Source organism: Mytilus californianus, unplaced genomic scaffold, assembly GCF_021869535.1.
Source record: "Mytilus californianus isolate M0D057914Y unplaced genomic scaffold, xbMytCali1.0.p SCAF_4, whole genome shotgun sequence".
Classification (NCBI taxonomy): Eukaryota; Metazoa; Mollusca; class Bivalvia; order Mytilida; family Mytilidae; genus Mytilus; species Mytilus californianus.
This window is the reverse complement of record NW_026262690.1, coordinates 111,541,942-111,561,669: the sequence shown is the minus strand read 5'-3', so window position 1 is coordinate 111,561,669 and position 19,728 is coordinate 111,541,942. Positions and strand designations below refer to the sequence as shown.

The 19,728-nt window shown below is 32.7% G+C and overlaps 1 protein-coding gene across 1 annotated transcript in view; it reads left to right on the top strand.

Annotated features, from left to right (window-relative positions):
- LOC127739141 (uncharacterized) overlaps positions 1-19,728 on the top strand; it is a 151,089-nt gene that overhangs the window by 23,020 nt on the left and 108,341 nt on the right. Inside the window, exon 4 of the mRNA XM_052250734.1 lies at positions 4,624-4,855. Coding sequence (XP_052106694.1) covers positions 4,624-4,855 — 232 coding nt within the window. The remainder of the gene's footprint in view (positions 1-4,623; positions 4,856-19,728) is intronic.

The following is a 19,728-nucleotide window of genomic DNA, read 5'->3' as shown; positions in this document are numbered from 1 at the left end:
GCATACAACATTATAAAGGGACATAACTCAAGAACAATAAAAGTGACGCTACCCAAATTTGTACATGATCTTAGTTTTGTGGTAATAAGTATTGTGTATAGGTTTCATGTTTGGTTGGGGCAAACTTAAATAACAGAACGGAAACTAAAATTTTGCAATTTTTCGATTTATAAAGGGGCATAATTCAATAATGGTTAAAGTTTCACTATCCAAATTCAACTTGATCTGTGTTTTATCAGTGGAAGGCAAAATTAAACATTGCATTGTATAAAGCATTGATTGTAGTTGATTCAACTATAATCATGGACAAAGGAAGATAACTCCAATTTTAAAAATTACTTGAACAATGACATCATTGATATTTTTAGAAAAAAAATGAAAAATTTAGCAATTTTTCCATTTGTAAAGGGCATAACTCTAGAACAGTAAAAGTGACGCCACCAAAATTCAAACTTGATCTGTGTATTGTGGTAATAAGCATTGTGTATAAGTTTCATAACATTTGGTTGAGGCAAACTTAAGTAAGAGAACAGAAATGAAAATTTTTGCAATTTTTCCATTTATAAAGGGGCATAACTCTAGAACGGTTAAAGTGACGCCACCAAAATTCAAACTTGATCTGTGTTTTGTAGTAATAAGCATTGTGTATAAATTTGATAACATTTGGTTGAGGCAAAGTTAGAGAACGGAAACCAATTTTGGGATGTACGTACGTACAGACAGACGAACAAGGGTAAAACTTAATGCCCCCTCTGTTTCGGCGGGGACATAAAAACTGTAAAAATCAGTTAAATAGGACTTGACTCAATAAATTTGAAATTTTTAATGAATACAAAGCAAAAAACAATTAACAAAAAGACTTATGACACACATTACTGATCTGAGAGTACTCAGTTACTGAAACAAAGTTCAAAGCCTATAAGAACTAATGAAAACACTAAAATATCAATCAGGGTGTATATCATGTATACCCATCTAATGGATTTAGTGTAAGGACATTATTAACAAAAATTCGTAAGGGTTCCGCGGAACCCAGTGTTTCGCCTACTTTTTCTGTTAATCGCAGGCTCAACAAAAATGAGGAAGTAAATCAATAAAAATATTCCTCTTGATACTATCTTTTGATTGAAAGAAGCTTCTGTCCAAGTTTGGTAAAAATCCAGGATAGTTTATGAATCTAATAAATGTTTAAAAACTTTAACTGCAGACTGAATGTAATGTTAACTGGAAGAAAACAAAATTTCCTTCTAGATACTAGCATTTGATCATAAACAAGCTTCTGTCCAAGTTTGGTACAAATCCAAAATAGTATAAGAAAGTTATTAAAATTTTAAAAACTTTAACCACAGAGTGAATATGTTGTTTCCTGGCAGAAAATCTAAGTCCATTTAAAAGTAAAATAAGGAAAAAATGGATTTATTTTTTTTACAAAATTTACTTCTAGATACTATCTTATGATCATAAACAAGCTTCTGTCCAAGTTTGGTACAAACCCAGGATAGTTTAAGAAAGTTATTAAAATTTTAAAAACTTTAACCACAGAGTGAATGTAATATTTCCCGGCAGAAAAACTAAGTCCATTTATAAGTAATATACGGAAAACATGGAATTTTATTTTTACAAAATTTACTTCTGGATACTATCTTATGATCATAAACAAGCTTCTGTCCAAGTTTGGTACAAATCCAGGATAGTTTAAGAAAGTTATTAAAATTTCAAAAACTTTAACCACAGAGTGAATATTTGTGGACGCCGCCGACGACGACGACGACGGAATGTAGGATCGCTATGTCTCGCATTTTCGACTAAAGTCGAAGGCTCGACAAAAATGAGAAAACAAAAATATCTGGTGCATTGCCAGAAAAGTAGTATCGAGAATTTGTAGGATTGTAAGTGTTCATAACTGTTAATCAATACATATCTAGTTTTTTTTTAAATTTTTTATTGATAAGAAAATCAATGTTAGTACCAATTAACACAATATTCAAACATCTGATTACAGTGTTAAATTGATAACCTATTAGAATAATTTATTCAAATGATCAATAAAACTACATGGATCGAATCTTAATGTACATGCTCAATAAACAACGTACATCACCATAAAAAATTAGGATGAGATATCCCAATTGTTTAAAACATTTCCATGGGTACAGCTTTACTTCTAAACCAAATCTTTGCATCCATAAAACATTTTAGTGATGATTTTAAGTATTTATGGTAGCGAAATCCCTGACTTAGTAATTTACTAGTTATACAAAGATTGCGTTCATTGAAATCTATAAGTTCACTACAAACACGGGCATATGCAAGGAGTATGGATATTTAAACACTTTAAGAAGGGCCCAAGGAACATCACTGTCCAAACAAAACAAAACAATAGGGAATGAAAAATCATGCCTTTACCGTAAATTTCTGGTATAGAGTGTCCTTGTGTAACTTAAATAACTAAATCTAGGAAAAGACAATTATTGCTCTTTAAATTTGATTAATTGTCCCCCGTGCAACACGTTGCGGGGGGACATAGAAATACCGGGCGTCCGTCGTTTCATCCGTTCGTCCATTCGGTCTTGTTAGCGCTCTCACATGTACAATCCTTGGCAGATTTTTATGAAACTTATATCATAGGTTTATATTAGCAATGACTTGGGCGAGTTTGAGAATCAGTGCCAATGAACTATTATTAAAAGAGTTATGCCCCTTTTAAACATTAATTGTATAGAAAATTGCATCATTAGCGCTCTCATGTGTACAATACTTGCCAGATTTTTATGAAACTTATATCATAGGTTTACATCAGCAATGTCTCGGAAAAGTTCGAAAATCAGTGCCGATTAGATATTTTTTAAAGGATTATGCCACTTGGAAACATTAATTATATGGATAATTGCATCATTAGATCTCTCATGTGTACAATTCTTGCCAGATTTTTATGAAACTTATATCATAGGTTTATGTCAGCAATGTCTCAGACGAGTTCAAAAATAAGTGCTGATCAATTATTTTGTCTATGTATATATGCAGAAATGAACTGTAAAACATTTAGTTACATGTTTATTAAGAGCATTTTTTTCAAAAATAATAGTCCACTGTGCTCTATTATCATGATTATGTAAATGTGAGAGTCATTCTGAAATGAAACAATTTCAATCAGATTATGTTCCTGCAGTCAATACACAATACACAATCGACGATGATTCAACTGTTTTACAATAAATTAACAGTAATTATGTACTTTTCAAGAAATGCACTAACACTACTACATATAAATTATATATCGGAACGTGGTATGTTTGTCATTGAGAAACCTTACTTTTTGAAAGTCAGCAACAAACTGACAGCAGCAATTGTAGAAGTAACAAGTGGTTCCTTAACAATTTTTGTTATATTAAATGGTCCAATAATTAAAGTCATTGTCTTAAAATTTACTTTTAAGGTTCAGATAATTGAGGTAAAATTTGACAACCTTTAGTTTATCCTACATAAAAAAGATCTTGGAGGTAATATATTTTTATCACTCAATAATTTGATAAAGCATAAGAAAATCAACATTTATAGAAAAGAAAGGCTCATATATATAAGTTCATCATGAAGGTTAAGGATAAGTTTTGTTGACCCCTGTCACATGTGACTCTGGGGTCAAATAGTCTACATGTCTGTACTAAACACGCTAATTTTTGTAACTTAGTGGCCAATTTCTAAAAAGCTTTAATTTCATACTTGATAGAAAGTATTTGTCATCACACTTTCTTGACAACATAATCTACCCTCATTTATTATTTTTTTTTTCTTTTTGGAGGAGTTTCTTTGACTTCGACCATTGACGACGAAGCAGTCTTGTAACATTTTGGGCCATAAAATTCACAAGGAATACTTTTGAAATGATTGAATATAAATTTCCAAGAATGAGATTAATGTTTCTAACAAAAACTGAAACACACAAGAATTGTATTGTTCCTTTGTATTATAGATCTGTACCAAGCAGATTGACTATTTTTATGTTATTTTTTGATAATTAAAAAACCATATTTCGATTGAATCATATAGCAAATACATGTGAAGTTTAATTATTTTTTTGGAATGAATAATTATATCAATGAAAACAATGGCTATCGTTTCCCTCAGAGCTATCCAGCTCTTTGATCATGTTGTGCCGTTCATAACACTACTGTCCCAGGTCATGGGGAGGGTTGAGCGCCTACAAAAATGATTAGCCCTCCAAATTATGTAAATGCCTGTCCAAAGTCAGGAGTCTGTAATTCAGTGGTTGTTATTGGTTACTGACTATCATATTTGTTTTTTTCATTTATTGTTTTGATTATGAATCGGGCTGTTACATTTTGCCTGTTGTGGCCTTTAATAGGTTACTATATGGTATTGGTTCTGGTCATTGTTGAAAGCTGTACTGTGATCTATAATTGCTTATATATACGTCATTTGATCTCTGTTAGATAGTTGTCAAATATTTGTTGCATAATAAAATTGAGAATGGAAATGGGGAATGTGTCAAAGAGACAACGACCCGACCATAGAGCAGACAACAGCCGAAGGCCACCAATGGGTCTTCAATGCAGCGATGCATGTTTAAGTTGTTAGCATAAAGTATCATCCTATATTTTACAGGCCATTGGTAGATTGGGTGGACAACAAATGAAGCATGAGTGTGACCATTTGAAAACCAAGTCTCTAGATCAAACAAACAGTCAAAAAATGATAGACGTCAAACGATCTAATGATGAAATCATGGAGCTAAAGAAATCGTATGAAATGTTACAGGAAGACCATAGGAAAGTGACAAAAGAAATGGAAATTTTGAAAACTTCTCTGGATGATAGAGTACCATTAAATATTAGAGGTAAAAAATTGGGGGGGGGGGGGGGGGGTTTGTGTATGTTATTTTATAATAGGTCAGATTACCGGTACATTGAAATCAGAATGTTAGACACATGTTAGAGATCATAACTTGTACTTTGAAATGTTAGAGGTTAAAATTCCAAAGCAGGTTAAGACCTTGCTGTGTTGGAAGTTTACACAGGGAGGTAAATGATGATACCTAAAAATGGTTGAAGTCAAAACTCGATTAGGTGCCGTTGATATCTTGAAAAGTTTAACGTTAATATTTGGCAGATTAATACCCTGACATTTTAGAAGTTAACTCTCGGAGAATAGGCCATTTACCTTTGAATATAAGAGGTTAAAATTGGGAGTAATAGTTTACCTTGGAATTAGGAAGGTAAATACAGGGAGGTTACCGGTACATGATTGTTTTGTACTTTTGTGCAAGTGTTATTTTCATAAATTGCAACATTTGGAGATGGCCATGTTGATGCCTTGGAATATCAAAGACAATCATTAGATTGAGTTTGTTGTTCAATTATAATAAAACAGGGGAAATATGGTAGCTACAGCTTTTTGCAGCTGAAATAAATAGTTTAAAGGGCAAAAGATCTGCTGCTATTTTGAAGAAGACACATCAATAATGTATGGAATATGTCCTATTTTTCTGTGATGGACATCACATTTTTAGGTTAATTTGAAACTAAATATGTATTGCTATACAGATATGAAAACTTCATGGTCCTACATCCTGTCGACACTTATTTACTTATATTTTGGCATTAACCAAGACCATGCTTTTCTCAAACTGTGTATGATATTTTTTCACTAAAACTTGTCGGATGTGTCCTGATTACGGCAAAACTTTAGTCGGGAAGAACTTAGATTTATTTATTGCTGATGTTGTAGTTGGCTTTGAACTAGCTGTCAGTATCTGTCAATACTCTTAGATCCGTATTTTGCATTTTTTGGATTTATATTAGTTGCTTTTTTCTTGCCTCAACAAAGTGGCTGTGGCAACGTCAACAATGTATACATTTGCGATTAGGTCAGTTTCAGGTGAACCGCTAGTGGTAGGTCAATGATATTTGGTGACTGTTGTATTAGCATTGACAGATCTCAATTCCATGGATATTAGTTGGCCCCACCCCCTTAGTCATGGTCAATTTGCTTTACAACTTTTGCTTAGTTTACTCGTTTAAGTTTGTGATGGGTCAGTTTTACAGGGAACCACTAATGGTAGGTCAATGATAATTGGTATTTAGTTGTATAAGCATTGGAACATCTAATTTCAATGGAAAATATTCTACTCTGCCCCCATTGTCATGGTCTATTGACTCTAAAACTTCTGCATAGTTCATGCTCAAGTTTGGTATTAGGTCAAATTAAGATGTAAGACTAATGGTAAGTCAGTAATATTTGGTATGCAGTTGTATTATTTTTTAAACATTTCATTTCCATGGAGATTATATGGCCTGCCACCTCATCATGTTACATTGACTGAAACATTTGCATGATAATCATGTTAAAACTTTGTGTCTTGGTTGGTTTAAAGGGAACCACTTATGATAAGTCAATGGTGTTTGGTTTGCAGTTGCATTTATTTTTTCTTTGCTCCTTTTTACGAATGTTATTTGGCCCTTTTTCTGCCGTCATGGTTTATTGACTTGGAATGTTTTGCATAGTTACCATGTTAAAATATTGCTGTTTTAGTTTCAACATTTGCATAACTTCAAAATTACATAAAGGCAAGACATATCTCTGTCTCAACAGTTTATTTTGTCTTTGTACCAATTTTTTAATAGCTACATTGTAGGATATTTCCTGCTGATTTTTACACTTTGTTCTTATATTGTACTGTAACACCCATGTCTAAGTTTGGGGAGGGTGCAGCGCTCAAACACATGTTTAACTCTGCCACATTCTTTATGTGCCAGTTCAAAGTCAGGAGCCTGTAATTCAATGGTTGTCACTGGTTCCCCTCTGTCATATTTATTGTTAATAATCATTTTGTCATAAATCAGGCAGATGGTTTTTCTCGTATGTATTGTGTCACATATTGTCATGTTGGGGCCTTTTGTAACTGACTTTACAGTTTGGGTTTTGCTCTTTGTTTAAGACCATAAGATGACCTATGGTTGCTTACATCCACATCATTTGGACTTTAATGGATTTTATTTTCTCATTGGAAATTATACCTCATCTCTTTTTAATAGCAAAAGAAACAATGGACATCTTTCCACCAAAAGCTACTAACCTTTGTGATGAGACCTTGTCAACCTTTTACGGCAACTTAAGGTAGTTGGGGTGTCTAAATTATAATCCATAGATTTTTTTAATAATTTGCCAAAATGTAGTTTATATCATGCTTTTTAAAAAAAAATAATAAAAAGAATGGGTCACGGGGCTTATTTTCACGCTACAGGTTGTTCAAAATTGACAGATTTTGTATAGACTATGCATGGAAAACCCAATTTTCTGCCATAAAATGAAAACTACACCATAGAATTTTGAGATAAAATATGAGAAGATAGCTTTAATAGTATGCTTTCAGATAAGAAAAAGAAAAAATGGGGTCACCGGACCCGTTTTCTTGCTACATAATAAAATAGGTAAATTCCTAACACATTCTATTATAAAAGTACCTTTATCTGAATTATCTGCCCTTACATTTGAGTTGCCTCCCCTTATGTGGCAAAGTTGGAAAAAATTGAATCAAACAAAAGTTTTCTGTTTTTTGTAAAATACAACTATAAATATGATAAAACATGTCATTTTCTATATTGAAATGAAAATTCTTACACATGAATTACCTACTCAAAATTTGCACATTCTATTAAAGATCTAGACCGATTGTTTTCTGGTATTTCAAAATCCAAGATGGAGAAAGACACCCTATCTACCTTAATTTGACTTTTCTTCTCTAGTTGTCAGTTTATGTATTATATTTGATAGATTTCAATTCTTGGTAAGTTCATTTATTGTAAGATGTTATGTCTTTTCAACATTATGTAACATGTGTTGACATAATTTTTACTCTCTAGTTGTTACCTTATACTTTCAGGATTATATGAAATAAGGAGATGTGATATGATTTTTAATGAGACAAAATACCATTTGGAGACCTAATGAAGGTTATGTAAGCAACTATATGCCCATTTAGGGCCTTCAACAATTAGTAAATTACAGACATATAGTAAACTACACAAAACTCTGACTTGATAGAATTAGAATGAATCATACAAAAAAAGGAGTATGGCCACATCGAAAATTTAACTTTTGCTAACAAACAAATCCTGATTCAACACCGCCATTTCCGAGGTACGATAGATTCTGTGACGAAATAACTGTACCAAGAACTTGTACAATTACTATAAAACTAAATAAATTCTATATAGTTTTTTTTTCATTTATAACAAACAAAAAAGAAGAAAATTGAATAACAAGTCTTTGTTTTTAGTGAAGCTTCTTTAACCACGGAACTGGCGAGGTTTTTAAACACGGATAGATACGTCCTTATTACCGTTTTTATTAGAAAACAAGACAAATTTGTGGAAATGAAAATTATAAATTTGAAAATTAATCTTAAGTTCATTTCCACATTATTTTGTAATAATTAGCCCTGTCTGTGCTATGCAAAAGAAATAGGACAGTTTTGAATTAGAGCCATATAGTTTTTCTATGTAAAATTCTACATCCGGCAGATTGATATGAGTGTCAACATTCAAATTTAATACACATTTTCTTTTTGATACATGTATTTTGTTTTATAAAGACGAAATCGTCGAAATGTAACCTCCATGGAATGTTATCTCATGTTAGCACGTTGATGAAGTGCTTTCTTTCACTATCACACTTTTAGATTTGGGTGAGACTATGCTATAAGCGATTAACAAAAATGGCTACTTACTATGAATAAATTATCTATGAGATATCTTTATATTTCTGATTTATTCGGTTTTTGTGGTGGTCCGAGGTTCGTTTAATGAATCAATCTGTAGTTACCTGTTTTCATATTTTGTTATTGCTGTTTTTCTTTTTGTTGCCTCTATATGTTCGTGGTGTTGTATGATTTTATTGGTCTTATAATTCTTTATTGCCCCTTTAAACTATTACTTTGTCTACTAAAAAAGTTCTGGGAAAATATAAAACGGATTCTTTGAACCATTTGAATGAATTATATTTCAATTTTTACAGGTGACTACATATTTCATGCGCTTAAGGTAGAATTAGAGAGAGCAGTACTATGTAATGTGGTCAGTGACGTATGAATGGCAGTATTATATGAAACTAACGTTCATTCAAATGTTTAATTCTAAATGTTGATTTGAGAGTAAGCATCTAATCCTCCGGAATGAGAATGATGTTTATGAGTGCACATGTGGTTCTGGTGTCTGATGATTTGTACAATTATAATGTGTTCTATGATTCTTTCTGTATACAAATAAGATGATGTGTTGTGATCAACTATCCCTATATACTTTTTACGACTGTACTCCGCTCGCCAAGATATCTTACAGCTTTCAATCTAAATTCCTTCTACCCAATAGAAGACATTCATTGCTTATATTTTAAAATCATTTATGACTTTTAATTTAATCGATGCTGCAGAATTATGTTTGTTTACATGGTCTCTGCAAATTCTATTTCGTGAATATCAATGCAGAAAACGTGTATTTGGGTCACTTATACAAAATTTAATTGAAGCGCTAATGTGCAGCTTAAACCTTAATATTAGTAAGTTTCTGTTAATAGAGTTAAAAAAAAAAAGATATATAGACGAGATTCAAGAAATATTTTGTAAAAAAAAATTCTTGTGGTCAAATGATTATAAAGTTACTAGAAAGTTAATGAAAACAATTGTAACGATACGCTCAAATGGCTAAAAATCCATTATACCTTGGTCTTTTCTGACACAGTTACAAGTCTAATGGTTATCATTTTATTAACTACACTAGTTAATGATCCTTCTGCAGTAATTTCAATTTCTGAGACAGGGCCATTTTTAACCCTTCGTGGCTCCTTTAGCAAGCTGTTTTATGCAAAAACAATTAACAAAATTAAAATTAATAGACAAGTTCCTGACTTATGACTGGCATATTTAATACAGTGGCGGGGTCGAGCATGTTTTCAAGTGTTCAGCCCTCAACTTAACCTAGAACAGTGGTGTAATATATCACAACATAAGAATAGACTATGAAATTCAGTTGACCTTTAAGGATAAGTTTATCAAAATATCCATAAGTTTACATTGATTATATCTAAATTTATGGGATCTATTAGCGACATTTCTGTAAAAATGTAATTTTATGCAGCCTTAATTTCAGGTTGAAGGGTTAGTCCTAACCCTTTGTATGTGTACATTTCACAAATTTTCATGGACTTCTATGCATTTTCACTTTCCATTGGCCAGTAATAAATCAAGGATTAAGGTCTGTCTGTCTGTCATCCACAATTACTATATACATGACAAACAGTGCTGGTATGTGAACTGATTGATACAAATAAAAGACCATCTGACAAACAATCATTGATCAAGTTTAAGATTTTAGACAGGTTTTTTTATAGAAACATTGATATACAAATAGACAAATCACTGAACGTGAGACATCAGATATTCATGAGACGATGGAATTATGTCTTTGTCAAGATCTTTATATTATAGAATGTAAAAGACTTACATATCTTGTATAATAATGCTTGAATTTTCTGTCTTGCTAATAGTAGTTGTCTGTGCATGACCTCATTGTCTTGGTTAAGAAACTAATAAGAAATATTTTTTTCTTGTAATGGAACAAATATGTCTGATATACTGTAAATTCAGAAATTATTGCGAGGTTTTTGGAAAGATTGGACCTTTTTCCAATTCTTTCTTAAGGCACTGGCCTCCCTAACAGAAAGTGGACAGATTAGCTACTAAATCTATACACACTGACATATAGTTCCCCATTGTTCAATGTCTGTGTACATATGCACAAATGAACTGTAAAAAAATTGGTTACATCTTAATTAAGAGTATTTTGTCAAAAATAATAGTCATTTCTAGTTTTGTCTTTTTACTGAAGTAAGAGTAATGATACATTATCAGTATGATTGACAACTGTCATTATCAAGGAAAATTAAACACAAAGGGTGGGACAATAATTGGAATTCTAAATAGACTCCTACTCCTTAATGCCAATAATAATTGACCAAATTACATAACTTTTGAGTTTATACATAACATGACAGACCACTCAATACACAAACTTTGACCTCATTAGTAGCAGATATAATTTGATCTATGTAGGTCAGTGTTATAAGGTGACCTCTGTCTTCATGTATAATTGATACATTTGTACAGAAGGTTATAATAACATTAATATTAAATGTGCATTTCTTTTATAAAATTATAGACAGATGATAGATTTAATCCTTTGTCTATATATAACTATTAATGATTCTCACTGCATTAAATAAAATATCTGTAAATTTTGTCTGAAAGAAGGTTTTTATGCCCCGCCGTAGATAAGGGGGCATTAAGATACTCCGTTACTCCGTCCGTCTGTACGTCCCAAAGTTGGTTTCTGTTCTCTTAACTTTAGTTTGCCTCAACTAAATGTTATGAAACTTGTACACAATGCTTATTACCACAAAACACAGATCAAATTTGAATTTTGGTGGCGTCACTTTAACAGTTCCAGAGTTATGCTCGTTTACAAATGAAAAAAATGCTGAATTTTTCGTTTTCGTTCTCCAACTTAAGTTTACCTCAACCAAATGTCATGAAACTTATACACAATGCTTATTACCACAAAATACAGATTAAATTTGAATTTGGGTAGCGTCACTTTTACTGTTCTACAGTTATGCCCCTTTACAAATGAAAAAATAGCTGAATTGTTCTTTTCCCTTCTCTAACTTAAGTTTGCCTCAGCCAAATGTTATGAAACTTATACACAGTACTTATTACCACAAAACTCTGATCAAGTACAAATTTGGGAAGCCTCACTTTTACTGTTCTTCAGTTATGTCCCTTTATAACTTTATATGATATGCAAGCAGGGGCATCATCTTTGTCCCATGGACACATTCCCCATTTATTCAGGATTAATACAATGTATTTTTATGCCCACGCCTTAGCGGAGAGGGGCTTTAGTTTTACCCTTGTCCGTCCGTCTGCACATACGTCCGTCCGTACGTCCCAAAGTTGGTTTCCGTTCTCCAACTTCAGTTTACTTCAACCAAATGTAATGCAACTTATACACAATGCTTATTACCACAAAATACAGATCAAGTTTGAATTTTGGAGGTGTCACTCAAACCGTTCTAGAGTTATGCCCGTTTACAAGTGGAAAAATGTTTCCGTTCTCTAACTTGCCTCAACCAAATGTTATGAAACTTATACACAATACTTATTACCACAAAATACAGATTAAGTTTGAATTTTGGTGGTGTCACTTTTACTGTTCTCGAGTTATGCCCCTTTACAAATGGAAAAATAGCTGAATTTTATGTTTCCGTTTTCTAACTTAAGTCTGCCTCAACTAGATATTATGAAACTTATACACAATACTATTACCACAATACTCAGATGAAGTACAAATTTTGGTAGCATCACTTTTACGGTTCTTCAGTTATGTCCCTTTATATCTTTATAATGATATGCAAGCGGGGGCATCATCTGTGTCCCATGGACACATTCCCCATTTATTTTTTAAGCAAAGACCCACAAGAAAATCTGTATGAGTAAAAAATCTAAGTGGGGTTTATTTTTCCTGCAAAATCTGTCCAACTTATGTCTGTAATCAATCCATAATTTAGGTTAAATTTATCAGTGAAGGTATTTGTATATTCTAATACATTTATTGTCTGGAAATGTATTATTTCTTTAATGAAATATTTACCCTCATTTTAACAAAATAAAAGATAAATGACTTAAATTTTTCTTCTTGAAAAACCTGTTTCTGGTAAACATGAAATCAAATTCAAGAAAAATCCATTGAACATTCCTCTTTTTTCCAATATGTCATAATTAAGATTTAAAAAATCAGTGAACCATCTAAAATTGAAATATTTAAAAAACTTGCCTAACAAATTAAAATTCTCCATCTTTGGACAATAGAATAAAACATCATATTAAGTTTATTGAATTGAAAATTACCCTTGTCAACCATGCATCTTCAGTGTCATATATTATTGTTTTAATCAAAATCAAGAAGCTATACCGTTACTTAAGACTGAGAATATAAGTAAACATGTTTGAACAACGACATTCCCCCAAAACAACCATTCACAGGTTAATTTTGGGAGATAAAAAAAGACTTTAAGTTTCAAGTCTCTTAATCCATTGGTCCCAGGTTTACTGAGTAACTACAATGATATTTTTTTATATTAGGTTATTTCTTCTGTTTCAAAAAATATAAATATTAAATTGCAATTTGAAAGAACTTATTGTGCAAATTTAGTGACCCACTGACAAAACTCTATTCAGCTATTCTATCCGTTGAAAAATTGTTTATCTGTCTATAAATCTGCAGTAATGTAACTAACAAATATGCAATAATGCAATGAAGGAGTAAAATATAATTGAAATTATACACACAGTTCTTCAAATCTTTCCATAAGTGATTTTAGATCACTTTGATTATTATTGCAAATAATGGGACTGGATGAGAATCCCAATAATAAGAAGTCGCATACTGATTTCTGATACATATATCTGTATGCAGATTTTCCTGAAATTGCAATAAAATATCTTGCATTATTGTCCTTTCTAGAAAACTGCAATAATAAATGCATTCAATAATTTCTGACTTTACAGTATATATATGTATAGCATTGCAATGAAAGGTATGTTCAGACAGTGTTCATCAGACCTTAACTTGCTTTTTTGGATACATTTTTATGCCCCCACCATAGCGGAGGGGGCATTAAGTTTTACCCTTGTCCGTCTGTACGTCCCAAAGTTGGTTTCCGTTCTCTAACTTTAGTTTGCCTCAACCAAATAGTATGAAACTTATATACAATGCTTATTTTTATTTGTTTCTCTGATACTATTAGCAATAGATCAAATTCATTTGATGTATGTAATGCTTGTTAGGTGTACAAGTTGGCCTTACTTTCATGGTTCATTGGTCAATGTTAAGTTTTTATTAGTCCCCTACCGACGAAGTCAAAGGGGACTTTAGGTTTGCACTCTGTCTGTCTGTCTGTCTGTCCATCCGTCAGTCCGGCAAATCAGTTTTCAACACTTTTTTTTTGTCATACTTAAAGATATTGAGTTGATATTTGGTATATAGTTTTATCATGACTAGTTACAGATCAAGTTCGAATTTTGTTCCGGTCTGATGATTTTGTGCAGAGTTATAATCCTTGAACTTCCTAAAAAATCCAAGAAAGTAATCTGTTTTCCGCACTTTTTTAGTCCCCTACCGATGAAGTGGAAGGGGACTTTAGGTTTGCACTCCATCTGTCAGTCCGGCAAATCAGTTTTCCACACTTTTTTCTTCATGCATGAAGGTATTGATTCGAAAGTTGGTATATAGTTTTATCATGACAAGTTACAGATCAAGTTCGAATTATGTTCCTGTCTGATGATTTTGTGCAGAGTTATAATCCTTGAATTTCCTAAAAAATCCAAGAAAGTAATCTGTTTTCCGCACTTTTTTAGTCCCCTACCGATGAAGTGGAAGGGGACTTTAGGTTTGCACTCCATCTGTCAGTCCGGCAAATCAGTTTTCCACACTTTTTTCTTCATGCATGAAGGTATTGATTCGAAAGTTGGTATATAGTTTTATCATGACAAGTTACAGATCAAGTTCGAATTATGTTCCTGTCTGATGATTTTGTGCAGAGTTATGGTCCTTGGACTTAGGAAATTCACTTAAATAATCAGTTTTTGCACTTTTTATACGACCGCAAAAATTAAAAATTTTTTGGTCGTATATTGGTATGACGTTGGCGTCGTCGTCGTCGTCGTCGTCGTTGTCGTCGTCGTCGTCGTCGTCCGGCGTCGTCTGGCGTCGTCCGAAGACACATTGGTTTTCGCACTCTAACTTTAGTTTAAGTGAATGGATCTCCATGAAATTTCACCATAAGGTTCAATACCACGAAAGGAAGGTTGGGATTGATTTTGGGGGTTATGGTACCAACAGTTAAGGAATTAGGGGCCAAAAAGGGGCCAAAAATAAGCATTTTTGTAACTTTCAGACAATAACTTGTGTGTAAGTGTATGGATCTCTCTGACATTGTACCACAAGGTTCCATATCACAAAGGGAAGGCTGTAATTGATTTTGGGGGTAATTGCCTCAAAATTTTAGGAATTAGGGGCCAAAAAAGGGGCAAAAAACAAGCATTTTTCTAGTTTCCTTTTTTTTTTTCTTTTAAAATTTTCCATTTTAAGTTGGTTATTTCTGATTTATATTTAAAAGCAAATAATAATGATATGGTAGGAGATACACACCAAACAGGATGTGTAAATTATTATATAATAAGTATTGTGCAATAGCAAGAAATTTTCAATTGCACAGTATTGCACAATAGCAAGAAATCTTCAATTGCACAGTATTGCGCAATAGCAAGAAATCTTCAATTTAACAGTATTGCGCCATAGCAAGAAATATCCAATAGCACAATATTGCGCAATAGCAAGAAATTGTCAATTGTACAGTATTGCGCAATAGCAAGAAATATTCAATTGTACAGTATTGTGCAAAAGAAGATACTTCGTATAAATTGCTTATTTCTTGATCAATTTCAATGGGGTTTTATTCTTGAATTCTTGGGGTTCTTTAATATGCTGAATCTAACCGTGTATTAAGTTTTTGGATTTTGGGCCCTGTTTTTAAATTGGTCCACATTGAGGTCCAAAGGGTCCAAAATTAAACTTTGTTTGATTTCATCAAAAATTGAATTATTGGGGTTCTTTGATATGCCGAATCTAACCGTGTATTTAGATTTTTAATTTTGGGTCCCGTTTTTTAAATTGGTCTACATTAAGGTCCAAAGGGTCCAAAATTAAACTTAGTTTGATTTTAACAAAAATTAAATTCTTAGGGTTCTTTGATATGCTGAATCTAAACATGTGTTTAGATTTTTGATTATGGGCCCAGTTTTCAAGTTGGTCCAAGTTGGGGTCCAAAATTAAACTTTGTTTGATTTCAACAAAAATTGAATATATGGGGTTCTTTGATATGCTGAATCTAAACATGTATTTAGATTTTAGATTTTTGGCCCAGTTTTCAAGTTGGTCCAAATTGGGGTCCAAAATTAAACTTTGTTTGATTTCAACAAAAATTGAATATATGGGGTTCTTTGATATGCTGAATCTTACCATGTATTTAGATTTTTTATTTGTGGGCCCGCTATCAAATTGGTTCATATTGCGGTCAAAAGGGTCCAAAATTAAACTTTGTTTGATTTCATCAAAAATTGAATTATTGGGGTTCTTTGATATGCCAAATCTAACCGTGTATTTAGATTTTTAATTTTGGGTCCTGTTTTTTAAATTGGTCTACATTAAGGTCCAAAGGGTCCAAAATTAAACTTAGTTTGATTTTAACAAAAATTGAATTCTTCGGGTACTTTGATATGCTGAATCTAAACATGTGTTTAGATTTTTGATTATGGGACCAGTTTTCAAGTTTGTCCAAGTTGGGGTCCAAAATTAAACTTTGTTTGATTTCAACAAAAATTGAATATATGGGGTTCTTTGATATGCTGAATTTAACCATGTATTTTGATTTTGGACATTGGACCATAATAGGTAAATTAAAAAAATTGAAGTTCTTAGACCACATTCTTTCTGTGTCAGAAACCTATGCTGTGTCAAATATTTAATCACAATCCAAATTCAGAGCTCTATCAAGCTTGAATGTTGTGTCCATACTTGCCCCAACTGTTCAGGGTTCGACCTCTGCGGTCGTATCAAGCTGCGCCCAGCGAAGCATTTTATTTTTGTCATGCTTGAAGATATTGATTTAATAATTGGTATATAGTTTTATCATGACAAGTTACAGATCAAGTTTGAATTTTGTTCTGGTCTGATGATTTTGTGCAGAGTTATGGTCCTTGGACTTGGAAAATTCACTCAAATAATCAGTTTTCCACACTTTTTTTCCGTCATGCTTGAATATATTGACTTGATATTTGTTATATAGTTTACACCATGACAAGATATAGATCAAGTTAGCATTTTGTTCCAGTACAATGAATTCTTAACCGGTAGTGGACAATGTATTGCCATGCAATACTCTCAGAATGCTTGTTATAAGGTCATATTCTCAGATACTATAAGCAGCAAGACATCTTTATTTGGTATGTAGCCTCATTGCATGCTATACATGTCCTTCAGACAGCTTGTGCATGACCTTGACCTGATTTCATGGATCAGTGATCAATGAACTTTTAATTTTAAATTCCTTTTACTCAGGCAAAAAAAATCAATAAGTTAATATTTGATTATTATTGTAATAATAATACATTACTGTAGAATAACATCACAATGATAATTGATATTGAATTGACAAGAAATATGTTAAAAGAGGGGCGAAAGATACCAGAGGGACATTCGAACTCATATGTTGAAAATAAACAGAAAACGCCATGGCTAAAAAAGAAAAAGACCAAATGACAAACAGTACACAAAACACAACATACGAAACTAAAGACTGAGCAACATGAACCCCACCATAAACTGGGGGTGATCTCAGGTGCTCCGGAAGGGTAAGCAGATCCTGCTCCACATGTGGCACCAGTTGTTTGCTCATGTTATTACAAACTCGGTAATAAGTCTAATTCGGTAGGTCACATTTGGGAAAAGGGTACGGGATTGTAGTTATGACATTAAGAACATATCCATTATCATCTGTGAAACAGAAATTCCATAACGGTCAACCAACTCGTGATGGCGTCCGTAAAATTTACGAAAGGATGACTTCAACTTCACCACTTGGAATTCTTGGTTTAATAGCTTCCTTGTGAGCAGCAACCCTGTATTCAGGAAATCATGATAGGAAATACAAGCCCAGGAATATCGTATCAACTGGGAGATATATACTCCGTATGCAGGCGTATGGGATAGATTCGTTCAACATAATCACCAAATTTTGAATCATTTAGTGCGGAAAGTAAAGTTAAAGGATACTGCTTACTTTTCTTTCTCGCGTTTAGCCCATTGCCTGGCATAATACTCGACTGGATCCGTCAGTATTTTAAAGTTGTATTTCCAATTGATGGATTTAGGCTCACGATATTTAGGACCTTTGGATAACAAATTTCGCAGGTAAGTGTTATTGACAATGTTGAGGTCTCCGGTAATAACGTAGCCAGCCGGATTATATGTGAATTGGGAACTAGCACAGGTGCAATCAGGAGGTTTAGACTTGAAGTCGTCAATGTTGAGATCCTGCAAAACGTGTTTGTAATTGAACATTTTAGTTGCAATTGGTTTGGTATAGGTATAAGAAATTATTGGTACAGACTGATCTTTAAAATAAGGAGGTATTTTCGACTGAACTAATTTATGATGAAGGATATTGCCTAAGTTGACGCCATCGAGACCTTTGTTGGCAAAGGAAAGTTTAAGAAAAGATCTTTTCTCTTTTTCATCTTTTCCAATGCGAACTGGTTTGAAAAGTCTGTGACTTGCAATATCCGAAATGATAGCTTTAAGTTTGTATTGGTTTGAATGAGGGTTTGTAACAGTGGTTTCCAAACATAAGTTGAACAGAGAATGAAGTTTTGAAAGGGGTAATGAATAAAGATTCGTGCGAATTTGATGAATACCTAACGGCTTTTGTATAAATGACAGCAAGTCATTAATAGAGACATCATGCAAAGTGGGTGATGTATAATGACGATGACCATGACTGCGTCCACGTCCAAGAGTAGAGTTGAAAATATTCATCACATTCACCGAGCTACAGGAAGGACTAGATAGAATACCTATACCATCAATTTTGTCATTGCAACCATATGGTGTCGCAGTTCTCAATTGTCGAATCCAGTAGTCCTCTATTTGTCTACGGAGTCTTTGTCTATGGAGACTTTGTCTACGTAAACTTTGGTGAATTGTTTATACCTATTTATGTAATTTCCCTATTGATTTTCATAAATTTCAAATATGAAATTTGAGAAGAAATTGAACTTTATTTGTTATAGTCTGACAACAGATTTACTAAGTATTGCGCAACAGCACAGTGTATTGCACAACAGCAAGAAATCTTTAATTGAATATAAATTCAATTCATATAACCAATTTCAAGTTCTTTGACTACATTTATTCAGAAACTTATAATATGTCAAATATTTAATTACAATCCAAATTCAGACCTGTATCAAGCTTGAATATTGTGTCCATTTATTCCCCAACTGTTCAGGGTTGGACATCTGCGGGCGTATCGAGCTGCGCTCAGCGAAGCAGTTTATTTTAAATTGTGCGATTAAGAATTAATGTTCATGTTAAAACTGGGTTACTTCATAGAAAAACAAGGAGAAACATGCTCTAATGCATATAATTTGATATATTAGTGTCTGTACCACACCAGACTTTCTTGTCTTGCTGTGGTTTAGTTAATTTTGATTATTTTCATCAAAAAAGCTTTGTCTGCATGAATTTTCATTCAAATCCATACATGTATATATATATGGAGGAAGCATGGCAGTTCAACAAGAGCAATCATGTAAGTTAGGTAAATAACATGTTGAATAAAATTGAAATATGTGTATGTATTCCAAAAAATGCCCCTGAAAATATTTAATATTTCTTTTATATTGTTGTTTTCATTATATGGTAGTGATTGTTAATTGGCTGCTTGACATCCAGTTGGAACTATTTATCAATATAATGATCAACATAATGAGTGAGGTGAATATTTCAACAACATCATGAGTAAGATAGTTATATTGCT